This window comes from Mus pahari, chromosome 9 (genome assembly GCF_900095145.1).
Source record: "Mus pahari chromosome 9, PAHARI_EIJ_v1.1, whole genome shotgun sequence".
Taxonomy (NCBI): domain Eukaryota; kingdom Metazoa; phylum Chordata; class Mammalia; order Rodentia; family Muridae; genus Mus; species Mus pahari.
The window spans coordinates 82,122,669-82,136,453 of NC_034598.1; the positions used below are offsets into that span (position 1 = coordinate 82,122,669).

A 13,785-nucleotide genomic window follows, 5' to 3' on the forward strand; every position below is an offset into this window, starting at 1 on the left:
GGAGAGGGGGAGAGGAGGAGAGGGGGAGGGGGAGAGGGAGAGGGAGAGGGAGAGGGAGGAGAGGAGAAAATAGTTAAAGCCAGCTGCCCTTACTGAAGTCCTTGATGAAGAAGCAGAAGGTGTGGCATTTGGAATCATTACCAGTCAGTGTAGACTTTCCCAAGCTGGTGGGATCTTCAGTGGACCTTTTGTTTGGCCATTTCTGTAGCACCCAAGTGCTGATGGCTGTCTTGAGGAGGAACACATGGGTGATGGAATGGAGAATTGAACAAGTTGTTCTTTTTGTAGAAGACCATCTTTATTTGAGAAACAACTGACAGACTGTGTCTGTGCGAGTTTGGAAATGTGGCAGACATTTTCTTGAAAAAGCGAGCATGCTGCTCCTAGGAACAGCTCTGTCAGTATCTGCTGCCTGTGATAAAATATGCGCTTTCCAAGGAACATCTGAATTTTGGGGAATCTGGTTGGTCACATGAACCTGAGCATTTGGTGAAATGAGTGATAATATTCACAAAGATATTGTTTAATTATATGATTACGTATTTCAATAATTTATGTTATTTATATAACTCATTTTCCAGATGACAAGTGCTACGTGTTTCAAAATCTTTGTAAACAGGGCTGACCAATAGGCTTTAACATAGAAAACCTTTTCCAGTGTGTGGTGCAAGGTTCTATATGGCTACAAACATTAGAGAAACTATCAAAGATAAATGGTTGTAGTTATGTAAAGAGGCCAGTTGGGGGCCCCGGGCAGTGGCTCAGCTGGTCGAGTGCTTGATGGGCCAGCATGAGGACCTGAGCTGAGGTCTCCAAGACCTAGGTGGAAAAGCCTGCGAGATGTACTTGTAACACCCGTGATAAGAGTGGAGGGAGCAGAGACAGGAGGATTCCCCAGAACTTGCTGCTCAGCCGACCTCGGCAATCAGTGAGGCCCACATTCAGTGAGAACACGCATTTGTTTTAATAAGGTTAAAAAAGCAATAGTGGAAGAATCATAACATTGACTTTTGGACTCTACATGCATATGGGCACGTGTGCATGCACACATATATACTTACAAACACACACACAGACAAAATAAAAGAAGGAAAAAATTTTCTTTTAAGAGGCTTAATATTATTCCTGTGGGACTGTGAAAGGCAGCCTGGTTCCTGGTTGAGCTGAGGCTTGAAACCCTGGAGACTTTGAAGGGACAGTAGGTGTTTCTACTGTTCCTGGGCACCAGGCCCCTGTCACTAGCCACAGTTCCCCATAGATTTGTGGTCATCAGTCATGTAAGGGCAACGCCCCAAGCCCCTCCACTTGTAGAGAATGTGACCTGTAGTCACATAGGCTCAAGACAGATCTCCATTTTAATGAAGTACCTAAAGACCTGGAGGTTTAGCCAATAAGCTTTCCTTCCCAGACACTCATCCCTGCAAAAGGTATTTAACCTCAGGCTCACCCTGAGAAGTGGGGTACGGTTTTATTCATCCACTTTCCTCCATGACAATAAATGCCCTAAAAGCATGGACTGCCTTTTTTAAATTGGGATGCGCAGTGGGGAGCCATGGAGAAGGCCTTCGTCTACAGAGCTGCCATCCAATCTCCCTTAGAAGGCCTCTCTGTGCTCCCAGACTCTGCCGAGACCAAGCCAAGCCTAGGCCTCAGTATCTGGCCAAATAAGGCCCAGCCAAGCTCAAACCCAAGCCCAAGACTGCTGCCCCGCCAAGCCAAAGGCTCTCCCTGTGGAACCATCTGGAGCTCCCTCTCCCCCCACCCCAATATCCTCCCTGGCCCTGGGCTAGATCCAGCCTGTGGGGGGAGGGGCACTCCACTGTCAGCTCTTGACAAGCCCCTCCACCCCCAGCCAGCTCCCTGTCAGACTGTGTTTCCCACCTCCAGAGTGGGGTCCTGGGGGGCTATCCTAGGGCCTCCAGGCTACAGCCTGGGGTAAGTACGGTCAAAACTTCCCATGCCCTGCTTCCCTGTGGCGGAGCAGACGCAGGACCCACAACCCTATAAACCAACATACACCTTTACTTTAATTAAATAAAGCAGGACAGCGAAGTGACGTTCAAACAGCAATGGAAGTGGGTTTTCCTTCACTAGGACAGACAGACAGTAAAGAAGCCATGGCACTCTCTGCACTCACATTTTAGAATATTTTTTTGTACAAAACGTACTATTTCTGTTAATAGTAATGATGTATTTTTATCTTAAAATAAATTCAATAATCAATAACTCAATTTCAATAGATGTTGATGGTACTCTTTAGAGGTCCCAATAATTTTACAGATATTAATAGTTTGTAGGGGTGAACAGTGGTGTTGAGATCAAACTTGAGCTATGGTAGTTTATAGTGAAAATACTTTTATAGCCACCTTTAGGCTGTACTTTATTGAGAGCTATTGAAAATCTATTAATTATAGACTTATGCTCAAACTATTACTCCTAATCATAAATTATTTCTCCTGTCAAACTTTGAAGGGCAAAGAAACTTTTAATATATGATTTCCAGTAGTGCCCTTTACCTCAAACTATATCTGAGGGCAACAGCAACCCTAGAAGACACACACACACACACACACACACACACACACACACGCACACGCACGCGCACACATGTGCACACGTGCACACACACATGCATACACGTGTACACACATGCACACACACACATGCACACACACACACACACACATACTTTCTTTTGGTCATTACCTTCCTCCCTCATTTGTCCTTACTTATTCTTTATTCTTTTGGTGTAGAGGATGAGAGAGATGAATGCTCCCCTCTCTCCCTTTTAATGAGAAAGTAACGAGAATGAAAAATTGTAAGATGTCCAGGAAAGAGCTGCCATAGCGTTTTAACCTGAAGACACAGCAGATGTGTGGTAGACATATGCCAACTCTGTGCCAGTGTATTGGAATACGCCTGTCTCAGAGGCGTGAATGTGGCCCCTGCAGAAACGTTGGTGCTGTTACATCTTTGGAGTAGAGAAAGGTTACTGTCAAGAAGAGTGAGTTTCTCTTTCGTGAACTTGACCCCCGCCCCACGAGCTTCTGTTGGGGCACTGCTGAGAGTGTTGGACAACCCTTCTTCCAAATGATGCCTGACATTTCCTGATACTTCTAATAAAATTATGTGTCAAGGAAATTGAAAGGTGCTTTCCCTGGGGTGACAGACAGAGTGAGCTGCATGGATTTCACGAGAATAAACTGACCATTTTTTTTTTGTCATGAATGTTAATAAGAAATAAATGGGATCAAAGCTTTCCACAGTGTGATTCTCCTTCTGGACTCTTCTTTCAGAGCTCCATCCTTTTTATGTTCAAGCAGATAGTCGTTCCCATTTTTCTTTGTACTTAATTCACGGTCTGAAAGCGAAAACACTCAAGCTTTTTGATTTTACGACAAAAATAATGCCTCTTGGGATTTGAGACATTAGAAATGAGTCACAATTCTGGATTCGCTGTCTACCAAAGTGCAGGAACTCGAAGTTGTTCCATTGTTCAGTTGCTGTTGCTTAAATGCCTGTCCCTTGAGTTTGTGTCTTAGTAAAGTAACTCTCGGAGGCATATGCTAACCATGTCTCTGCTGTGGCCCGAGTGATGACTGTCCCGCGCCTGTGCTTGAATACTTGGTCTCTAGTTGGCTGTGTCCTTTGGGGAGGTTATGGAACCTTTTGGGGGTGGAGCCTTGCGGGAGGAAGTGTGTCACTGGAAGTGGGCTTTGACATGTTTTATATCCTTGCCCCACTTTCTGTTTGACCTCTTTGCTTTGTATATGTGGATGAAAGTGGATCAGCCTTTCTTCCTGCCGCCGAACTTGTCCTATCTGCTGCCCCACCTTCTCCTCCGTGATGGACCATATCCCTGTGCCAGGATAAACCCTGTGAAGGGGTTTTATCACAACAAGAGGAAAGTCACCAATACAGTCTCCTGTGAGAGACGGTGTCAAGGTAGAGTCCTAACGCTGGTGTTGGTGGCTTTGTAAGAAACAAGCCTGAATCAAGGAGATACAGGCTTACTCTGCCTTGCCGTGTTATACTGGACTATGTTATAATGCAGCAGGAAGCCCTCACCAGGTGATGATGTCAGCCTATAGACCAGTGGCTCTCTCCCTTCCTAATGCTGGGATCTTAGTACAATTCTTCATGTTGTGTTATGCCATTGCTACTTCCCAACTGTAATATTGCTACTGACACAAGTGGTAATATAAGCATCTGATAGGCAGGATATCTGATATGTGATCCCCGTGAAAGGGTTGTTTGACCCCCAGGTTGAGAACCACTGCTCTAGAACAATGAACTAAGGTACACTTCTGTTCTCAGTGGCAGGTGTGTTGTTATGGCAACAGGAAAAAAACCAAAGCAACTATACAGTTGTGAGTTAGGACACATTGGTATGTCCCATGTTTTACATGGTTTCTTTGTCACCAATATGCCAAAACTCATGTCATTTCTCTTTATATCAGAACCCAGGCTTTGGAATTGGAAGAACCCATTGAGGGGCATCACTATCTTCCTCCAGGGTGGTCTAGTTGTACAGCACCAGCCCGTGAAGCTTTCCAGTAGCAACAGGGTGCCCCAAAGTGTGTAGCCTTGATCAAGGAACTGTAGGGTGAGTGGCCATGAGCTGCAGCCCAGTTAGGCTCCTTGCTTTCTTCTTCATTTTAAACAAAAAGCAGTAACAGTAATCACAGACAACACCTTAGGAAGTAGTCAACAAACAGCCAGCAAACTCTTGGGAGTTTAATATTCAATAACTGCTAAAAGATTGGAAAGCTGCTTAACAATTTAATAAACAAAACAAAACAAAACAAAACAAAAACCAAAAAAGTCAATTTGGCCTCTACTACTTTTCTTGCCAAAACAATAAACCAAGGATGCTGATAGCTAGCTTGTGTTTGCTAAGGACATCCCACTGTAGTCCAATGTCAGCCCTGGTGGGTGGGTGGGGGGGTTGGTTTATATTGTTTACTGCTGTATCCATGGCTACTAGATTTCTTCCTGGCTCAAAGCAGATACCCAGCATGTATTTTCTAACGAATGAATCCTAATTTAATCATCAAAATCATTCATTTTGATGTGGTTGGAACTGTTATCATCATTCTCATTTTATAAAGAGATTGATAATTGCATTTCCCAAGATCACACAGCTAAAGCATGACACAGGTGGGCCTTGAACTCTTTTCCCCCCTGTGTACAAATTCCTGAAAATTAGGCTATACAAGATGAATTTAAAAGCTTTCATTAACAACAGAAGGAAACATAATTAAATAGCTGAAGCTCCAAAAACTTATCAAATTAGAATTGAGTTCAAAGGAAAATGTCAACTGATTTAATCTGTAAAGTATTTTAATGTTTGTATGTGTAAGAAATGCTTGCAGCCAGATCTGGGGAGGTAGCTGTTGCTTTAGTAGAAGGGTGCTGGCCTAGAGGGGGCAATGCCCTGGGGAAGCAGCTGTGTTCAGTGGCAGAACATTGGGCTGGAGTGGGCAAGGCCTAGGTGTGACTGCCAAGCACCAGAAAGAAAAACGCTTGCAGACACAGACCGTACTTACAAATATAATAGGTCATGCTATGTTTACTTATAGTCACTGGAAAACATGGCTTAAAAGCTACTGGTGTGAAAAGGTGCAATTCAATCCCACACATATTTTTTTTTTTTTCCAAAAACTGGAAGCTATAACCAGTCCACAAACACTGGCAAACTCTTTATCCCCTTGGAAAAGTGAAGCACAGTGCTTTGGTATAGCTGTCCACCAAATGATTCCATCAGAGAGTTCCATAGAGTTGCTCGTGTGTGTGTGTGTGTGTGTGTGTGTGTGTGTGTGTGTGTGCGCGCGCGCACAGTCACACGAGCACGCCCTTGGAAAAGTGAAGCGCAGTGCTTTGGTATAGCTGTCCACCAAATGATTCCATCAGAGAGTTCCATAGAGTTGCGTGTGTGTGTGTGTGTGTGTGTGTGTGTGTGTGCGCGCGCGCGCGTGCACATGTGTGGTGTGTTTTGCCTGTGTGCATTTATGAGCAGCACGTACATGCAGTACCCATGGACGCCAAAGGGGGCACCAGGACCCCTGGAGCTGCATTTAGCCATTGGAGTCCTGGGTACTGGTACCAGGTCCTTTGCAAGAGCGGCAAGTACTCCTCCCTATCCACAGGCTCATCTCTGTGATTTCTTGTTGAAAGGATTTGTAAAGACGCGAAAAGTACAATAGCCTTAGCAAAGCACTAAAGACTAAGCGTAAGAATAACTAGGTTTGGGCAAATTTATTTCAAAAGGTACCTGTAGATGAAAATGGATGGTTTGAATACATCCCTAACTCCCAACAGAGACCAGCAGAGGAAGAAGAACGGAGGGTCCTCCTCCCAAATAGCTTAACTCAGAAACAGCTCATCAACCAAACCATTGGCCGGGTGCGCCAAGGATGAGTCTGAAGAAGTAAATTAGCCAATGAGAGAGAAATGTTATAAACCTGGGGGTAGGGTGGGGGGAGTTATCCTGCTAAAATAGCTAGTAGTTGGCTTAGCAGTGGGTTTACACTCACTACTACTAATAAACTGGGTATAACTGAATGCAAGTGTTGGAAAATCTGAAGGATCATAAAGGCAGCAGTTAGTAATGAGCTAGGGACGTTACATAAGATACAGCTACTGAGCAGGTATGGAAGAAAAGGCACAATTAAAATAGAAAATCCTTCACCTTCCACACCTCACTTCTTTGTTCCCCTGTGACAAACAGAGAAGTTATGTTTTTACAAATGGATTAATAAAGATGTTTTTGAAATCATTTAAAGTCACTGCTATTAAAATCTAAGCCAGAATACACATTTTTTAAATTAGTATGGAGGATCGAAAAATTATACTGTACCAGAGACTCAAAACAATAGAAAAGGGAAAGAGGGGTCAACAGTTATAAAATCATAGAAGAAACATATTATCGGGCTGGCGAGATAGTCCAGCCAATAAAGACACTTGCTGTGCAGGCGTGGCAATTTAAGTGTAATCCCAGAACCCACATAAAGGCAGAAGGAGCAAACTGGCTCCCCAAAAGCTGGCCTCTAAGCTCACATGCATGCCATGGCACGTGTGTGCCCCCACATAGATCATCATCATCATCATCATCATCATCATCATCATCATCATCAAAACCATCACCGAATATATTCTGACAGAAATGTATAATCACTGAGGCAATATGCATCTTTTAGCGTTGCTTATTTTCAAGCAACAGAATCCCAGCCTGATGCAACTTAAACAAGAGAGGCAATTTTCTGACTGACTTAGCAGAGCAGGGAGGGACAGGCAGAGGCTGGGCTGGGGAACTCAGTGAGACCAGGCTGGACACCCCAGGAGTGCCCGATCCAGGCCACCTCTTTCGGCCCATGCGCCAGATTTATCTTACTCACTTGGCTTCATTCCATGCTCACGCCTGGACCCAGGTGATGGTCCAGGATCATGGAAAGGGAAAACATCAGGTGTGTGGTGCAAATATGCTAGGTAGGATGCAAGAGAAGAACCTGGGCAGGACCAAGAGGACCTTTGATGTTGATGACAAGTACATTCAGCAGTGACACTGACAGTAATGATCGTAACACCACAGAGGGATCCAATGCTGCCAAACTGGTTAGAGTGAGGAGCTGGTGAGAGGGAGGGAAGGAAAGAGAAAGGGAAAGGCAGATGGGGAGGGAGGGAAAGGAAGGAGGAAGGAGGGGAAGGGAGAAGGTGGAGGAAGGGGGAGGGAAGGGAAGACAAAGGATAGAGGGAGGAGGAGGGTGAGGGGGGAGAGCAGGAGGGAGGGGGAAAGGAAGGAAAGAAGAAGGGAGGATAGAGAATGGGAAGAGAAGGGAGAGAGAGGGAGGGAGGGAAGGAAAGAGAAATGGGAAAAGGAAGGGGGAGAAAAGGGTGAGGGGGGAAGGAAGGAAAGAAGAAGGGAGGATAGAGAATGGGAAGAGAAAGGAGAGAGAGGGAGGGAGAGAAGGAAAGAGAAATGGGAAAAGGAAGGGGGAGAAAAGGGTGAGGGAGGGGGAGGGAAGGAAAGACAAAGGGAAAGAGGGATGAGAAGGGGAGAGGGGGTGGAAGGAAAGATGGAAAAGAGGGGGGAAGGGAGACGGAGGGAATGGAGATAGAGACAGACAGACAGACAGACAGACAGACAGACAGACAGACAGAGACTTTGGCAAGCTTACTTAATATTTGGGTGTCCGTTTCCTATTCCATACATTGAGTCAGTAATAGCACCCATGTTGAACTCACAGCACATGTGTGTGGTACAGTAAGCGACTTAACTCACAAAAAATGATACAGTATGGCATCTGACAGGTGGTAGACACCAGTCATCTGCTTCCTAAGATGTAAATTATGGAAAGAAGGGGAAACATTCTGGCTCCATGGTCAGTGCTAACACAACGTCTTCCATCTACAAGGCAACATGTTTGCTAAACAACAAAAATGCTCTTAAAATGCAGTCTGGAAATTGAACCCATGTAGCACACATTCAGCGATCCCACGGACAAAAGCTGGCTTTCACATGAGCATCTCCTAACATGGATGAAGCCAGCTGCGTGCTAGACCAGAAATCTTGGTAACTCCAACTCAAAGAAGGACTTGTACTAACCAGAGTTGAGGGAAGCCAAAAACATCTTGAGGAGCGGACTGTAGCCATTGTGAGTGAGGGAAAGAGTAGGAGAGGAACTACCTGGTCCTCCATCCCAGAGGGAGCAATGGCCCCGACAGAGGTGAATGGGGTGGAGACACGAGGGGCTCTCAGACAGTGGCCACACGTTGTGGGTTAAACTAACAGTCTTGATGGGTTGAACAGTGTGCACTGAAGAGTCAGAGAGCCATGGTCATGCCTGAGGACTTGGAATGGAATAAGTTTGGCTGCAGGAAGCAGAAGTGGAAGTTTTGCCTTTGATCTGGTTTTTAAATGATGGAAACATTTGGTATTTATTTTTGATCCATTTTTATTGAAAGGGACTTTGTAGTGGTTTATCATCATCCTCATCATTATCATGATGCCTTTGTGACTGTACTTGTGGGTTTAGAATTCTATGCTGTGATTAAGTGTCATGGTGAGGAGGACCACAAGACTGAGAAAGGAGACACCTGGATAACCTTTGAGGGTGTCGACATTTTCATTGAAAGTAGAGAGTTGTGAAATGACATGCAGATTCTGTCCCTGCTAACGGTCAAACCCCTCCCTCTGTTTCAGCACTGCTATACTATATTCCACACTGAAGCTTCTCCAGGATTCGAAGGTGTTTAAAAAGAAACTGCCCGAAGAGTCATGCAGCCCCACCTCTCCAGAAACTTCTGTACGTATGATTTTAACATCCTGACAAGACACATCGCACCGTACACATTACCATAGTGACGGGCACGGTAGGCAATTGATCAGCTACATGGATGACACAAAATGGGAAGGTTGAAGTAACAGCAAAATCAGCCTCAAAGTGGGTGCATTGGCATCTCATTTACACTCTTTATGGAGGGAGGCCCCTTAAGAGCTTTTCCAAAGTGTTGTGATCTCATTTGTGGGAGGTTGAGGGTGGATGCAGCCATCTCCAAAAGACACGTGCAGATGTGTCACTGCGGTAAGTCTCGATATGGCCCCACCAGCAGAAAGATATCCCAAGATCCACCCTCCTTCCACTCTTGAGTTTATTACCTGGACAGGGCAAGCAGGACACCCAGTCTTTCCCAGCTGGGATTCCTCACACTTAGCCTTCCCTATACAGGGGCTCTAATGACTGCCTGACAGCTGGTCACAAGCTGTCACTGGACCTACTAAGGCCGCACAACTTAACAGCATCAAATCGCTTAGGAATCTGTATAAAAATATTTGTTACACAGAGCCTTGCTTGGGATCTTAGATATTTCTAATGAAATCACCCATCCCATTCCCAGCAAACTAGTCATCCAAAGCAGATACCCAGCATCGTATTTCTCATTTTTCATGTCTTAAAAGGGATGTTTAAGAGGTTTATGATGACATGGAAACGGCTGATGATATAATTAAAAAAGCACACCAAATATTCAATGCTATAAAACTGTTTTTATTAGTAAGAATTTTTACTTCATCTGTAAGAGTATTTTGTTTGCGTCTGTGAGCACCGTGTGTGCTGTAACCAGTGGGAGGAAGATAATGTCACTGGATTCCACAGAGATGAAGTTAAAGGTGATTGTGAGTTGCCATATAGGTGCTGGGAGTGAACCCCAGGTCCCTTGCTAGAACCTCAGGAGCTCTTACCCTCTGAACCATCTTTCTAGTTCCACACAAACCTGCTTTTGAGTAGAAATATATAGAGAAAAGATGGGCCAAAATGTGATGTAAAGAATTAACAGGGGTTTTTGGAATAGCAGAAGGCTTCACTCATTTCTTTTACGTATATCTGTGGTTTACGGAATGCTCAACAATAACTTCTTGATTTAAAACATGATAACGTGAAATGCTTCTCTCGGCTCATGCTTAGCCTAGGCTAGAATACTGACAATGTCCCCTGGGAAGATAACCTCGTCTTTTAATGTTCTTTAGACCACAGAAAGTAAAGATGACAGTGAGTTTTTAGACCCCATTTCCCTGAACTCCCGGGAATACTTCAATATTCACCTCTGGCTGAGGTGCCGCTTGATGCTGGTAACTTCATTCATCTCGCAGATTCGTGGTATTGGAATCATGAAAGGTACTTTCTTAATTAATGTGTTTCTGTATGTCCCATTTGACATAAGGGACAGCCAGCATTTTATAGGGCTGTGTCGGTGATAAGGATCCCAAGTCTCTAGCTTGCTTTCTTTCCAGAATTTAAAGCACAGGTTGTTAAGCAAAAACAGTGATTCCTCACAGCCCTCTGTACCAGACCAAGTGGCATGTATCTTACTGATTTAATTTAAGAGAGAGAGAGAGAGAGAGAGAGAGAGAGAGAGAGAGAGAGAGAGAAGAGAGAGATTAAAACACCTTTGCCCAGGTCTCAGGAAGATGTCTTTGCATAGAGCTCATAAGCCAACAACATAGGGTTCCATTGCTGACCTTCCACTCACCTTCCCATGGCTCTGCATGTCCCTTCCTCTCTGGAAGACAGAGAAACCTTTCTGCTATTGGGATCATTGTCAGACAGAAAGGGACAGGAGTTATAGTCTTAGAAAACAGCTTAGCCTGTGTAAAGAGTAGCTCCCACAGTGACTGATAGCTGGCTAGTTGTGTTCCTACCCATTTCCACATGTCTGTCCACCTTCCAAATCAAATCATATCATGCAATAACATGACTTTTCTAGCATTTGGACTAAACTACTTTGACCCAAATGATAACACTCCCCAGCCCCGACCCTGCCAACTCAGTGTTTCATGTAATCTATGTTCGTTTCCCTTTTAATGTCCTCTTACTCTTTGGTCATTGGGGACATTACACACATGTCCTTCCTTGCTTCCAAATGCATCTCGATTATGCCTGTCCGCATTAGAGAGTGAGTTGACAGACTGTCTGAGCCTCATCGATGAAGTATGCACAGAGGCAAAGAGTGCCGACGACACAGAAGTCCTGGCTGAGTTCCTAATGCAAGCTGTGGTCCTAGGCCTTCAGGAGAAGCACTTTAAGGCAGACATCATACAAAAGCTTAAGGTGAGGGGTAGCGTGCTTACTGTGATTAGGGAAAATCTGTGTTGAATCAATGGGCGGGATTCTCAACCCCACGGCCATAGCTCCTCAATGAACTGGGAAACACAGAGTCCTTTTCTCTCAATAGGAAATTATCAGTTTGCTGGAAGGAAGCGAATTCCTTTCTCCCAGATCCTGGTTAACTCTGGCAAAAAGCCTCATTCTGATGGATGACTTAACAAAAGCTGAGAAATTCAAAAAAGCATCTTCAAAAGAGAACAAATTAATTTTCTTGAATCAAGCTCACAGAATTCTTATTGCCCAGGTAGGGATGTTTCTGATGGCCATAGACTTGGGACTGAACTTTCCTGCCATTTTCCCTCCCTCCCCCTCCTTCCTCCCTCCCCTTCCTCCCTTCATTTCTCCCTCTTTTCCTCCTTCTCCCTACTGACTACAATATTTCTTCCCCAGATGTTAACTTTTGGAGAGACCATTGAATTCCCCCTCTCAGATGGTGACTATGCAAGCCCATTACAGCCGTTAAAGAATATCTACCTTCCTCATGTCATGCTACTGGCCAAAATAAAACTGAGGATTGGTAAGAACATTTAAACATCTCTTACTTCCTAGAGTAACTGGTGGGAATTTTTAATTGCTTTTTCAAGTAAGCTATCATAACTTAAAGGGTCAGTATGATAGGAGCCCAGGCTCCACACACTCAAATAGGTTCGGGTTACTTACCATGTGCTAGGCTTTGTGGTAAATGGATGAGCTTCGTTTTATGAGCTTAATTACAGCAGATGTAATATGTGAAACCATTTGCTTTGGACTATTGAGTTTTATCCAGTTGTTCAATCATCTGTAACAAGATTATTTTCACAGTCTACTTTATTGAGGAAACAGAAACACAAGGTATGAGTTCATTACTAAATAATACACCAGTTTTTTTCTCTAAATTACAGCTGTTTTTCTTTTTATGTTTATGTCAAATTGAGAAAGATTTCAGAGAGGAATATAGAACAGTGTTTTGTCTGCTGGTTATCACTGATGCTGTTATGTACCCACATCTCTAAAAACAATGCCCATGGAAGAAACATTGTCTTAATGTGTTGACGATAATGGCATGCTTTTCCCCAAAGCTCTGATATCTTGTTTGTGACATTTTAAGCAATAAGTCTATGTCATCTAAATGTGGGGACTGTCAGACTCTTTGTATTTTTATGAAACAAGGTGTCTTAAAGGCATAGTTTCCATGTTTTACCATGGTGCATGTTAAGTAATGGATTTTGGGCTAAGAACACTTTGAGTGCCAGGTGCCGGGGTGGTTTTAGGCAGTGTAACACAGGTGCATAGATGCACTGTTCTCTGCAGCCTAGGCCCTTTGGGAAGCCTTTCTCAAAGGGCCTAGGGTAGGAATCTAGCTCTCCTGTGCCTTACTCCCATGTCAGGGGAACAGTCTCGCTCCTCAAAGCCCAGCCTCTTGGCCTTACTGTGGCGGCTCTCACGTGGTGTCTGCTTCCCAGGGTCCTGGCTTCAGAGATTCCTTCCTTCCCTCATGTATTATCCACTGTCTGACTATTGAGATCACCTTTCCCTTTTGATTTTCAGCATGTAAATTTTTACATCTTTACTTGTAAAAAAACAAAAAACAAAAACAAAAACAAAACAAAACAAAAAAACCAACAGACAGACAGACAGAGGAAAACAATCACCTATCCTTAAGCACCTTATACCCTTCTGATTCTGTGGTGCTGTGTTCTGCTTCTTCACCAGCAGTGTCTGGGCGCTGTCAATTCACAGGTTCAGAGAGAAAGTGGCAAGGTCTACAGCCAGTGTTTCCCTTTGGGGTATCAGCATGTGGCTGCTCACTGCCCCAGACCAGAAGGGGAAAGCAGGGCCCAGGACCTGGGACCAACGGTGTGGTTCCCTGTCTCCTCTCTGGGTACCTAGGTGCCACTGGTGCATCACCTGGTGAGGAAATCAGGAATGGGGCTCCACGGTCCATGTTTCCTCCCAGGACATCTGAGCATCAGGTAGGGAATGTAAGCAGAGTCCAGGCTAAGCAGCGTGGAGTCTGACTAGAGCACGCGAATACTGGAGGGGGTGGGAGAAGAGACCAGGCCTGGAGTCTTAACTTCACAGCTTGTTTAGCTGAAAGGCTTCCCTGTGGCAGTCTTTAAGGAAGCAGCTCTCTGAGATGCTC

The 13,785-nt window shown here is 44.5% G+C and overlaps 1 protein-coding gene across 1 annotated transcript in view; it reads left to right on the forward strand.

The window, feature by feature from the left end:
* Positions 1 to 13,785, forward strand: part of Cfap54 (cilia and flagella associated protein 54) — a 287,635-nt gene that overhangs the window by 181,087 nt on the left and 92,763 nt on the right. The window contains exons 52-56 of the mRNA XM_021205638.1: positions 9,203 to 9,305; positions 10,526 to 10,673; positions 11,449 to 11,606; positions 11,731 to 11,907; positions 12,054 to 12,180. Of these exons, the coding sequence (XP_021061297.1) occupies positions 9,203 to 9,305; positions 10,526 to 10,673; positions 11,449 to 11,606; positions 11,731 to 11,907; positions 12,054 to 12,180 (713 nt within the window). The remainder of the gene's footprint in view (positions 1 to 9,202; positions 9,306 to 10,525; positions 10,674 to 11,448; positions 11,607 to 11,730; positions 11,908 to 12,053; positions 12,181 to 13,785) is intronic.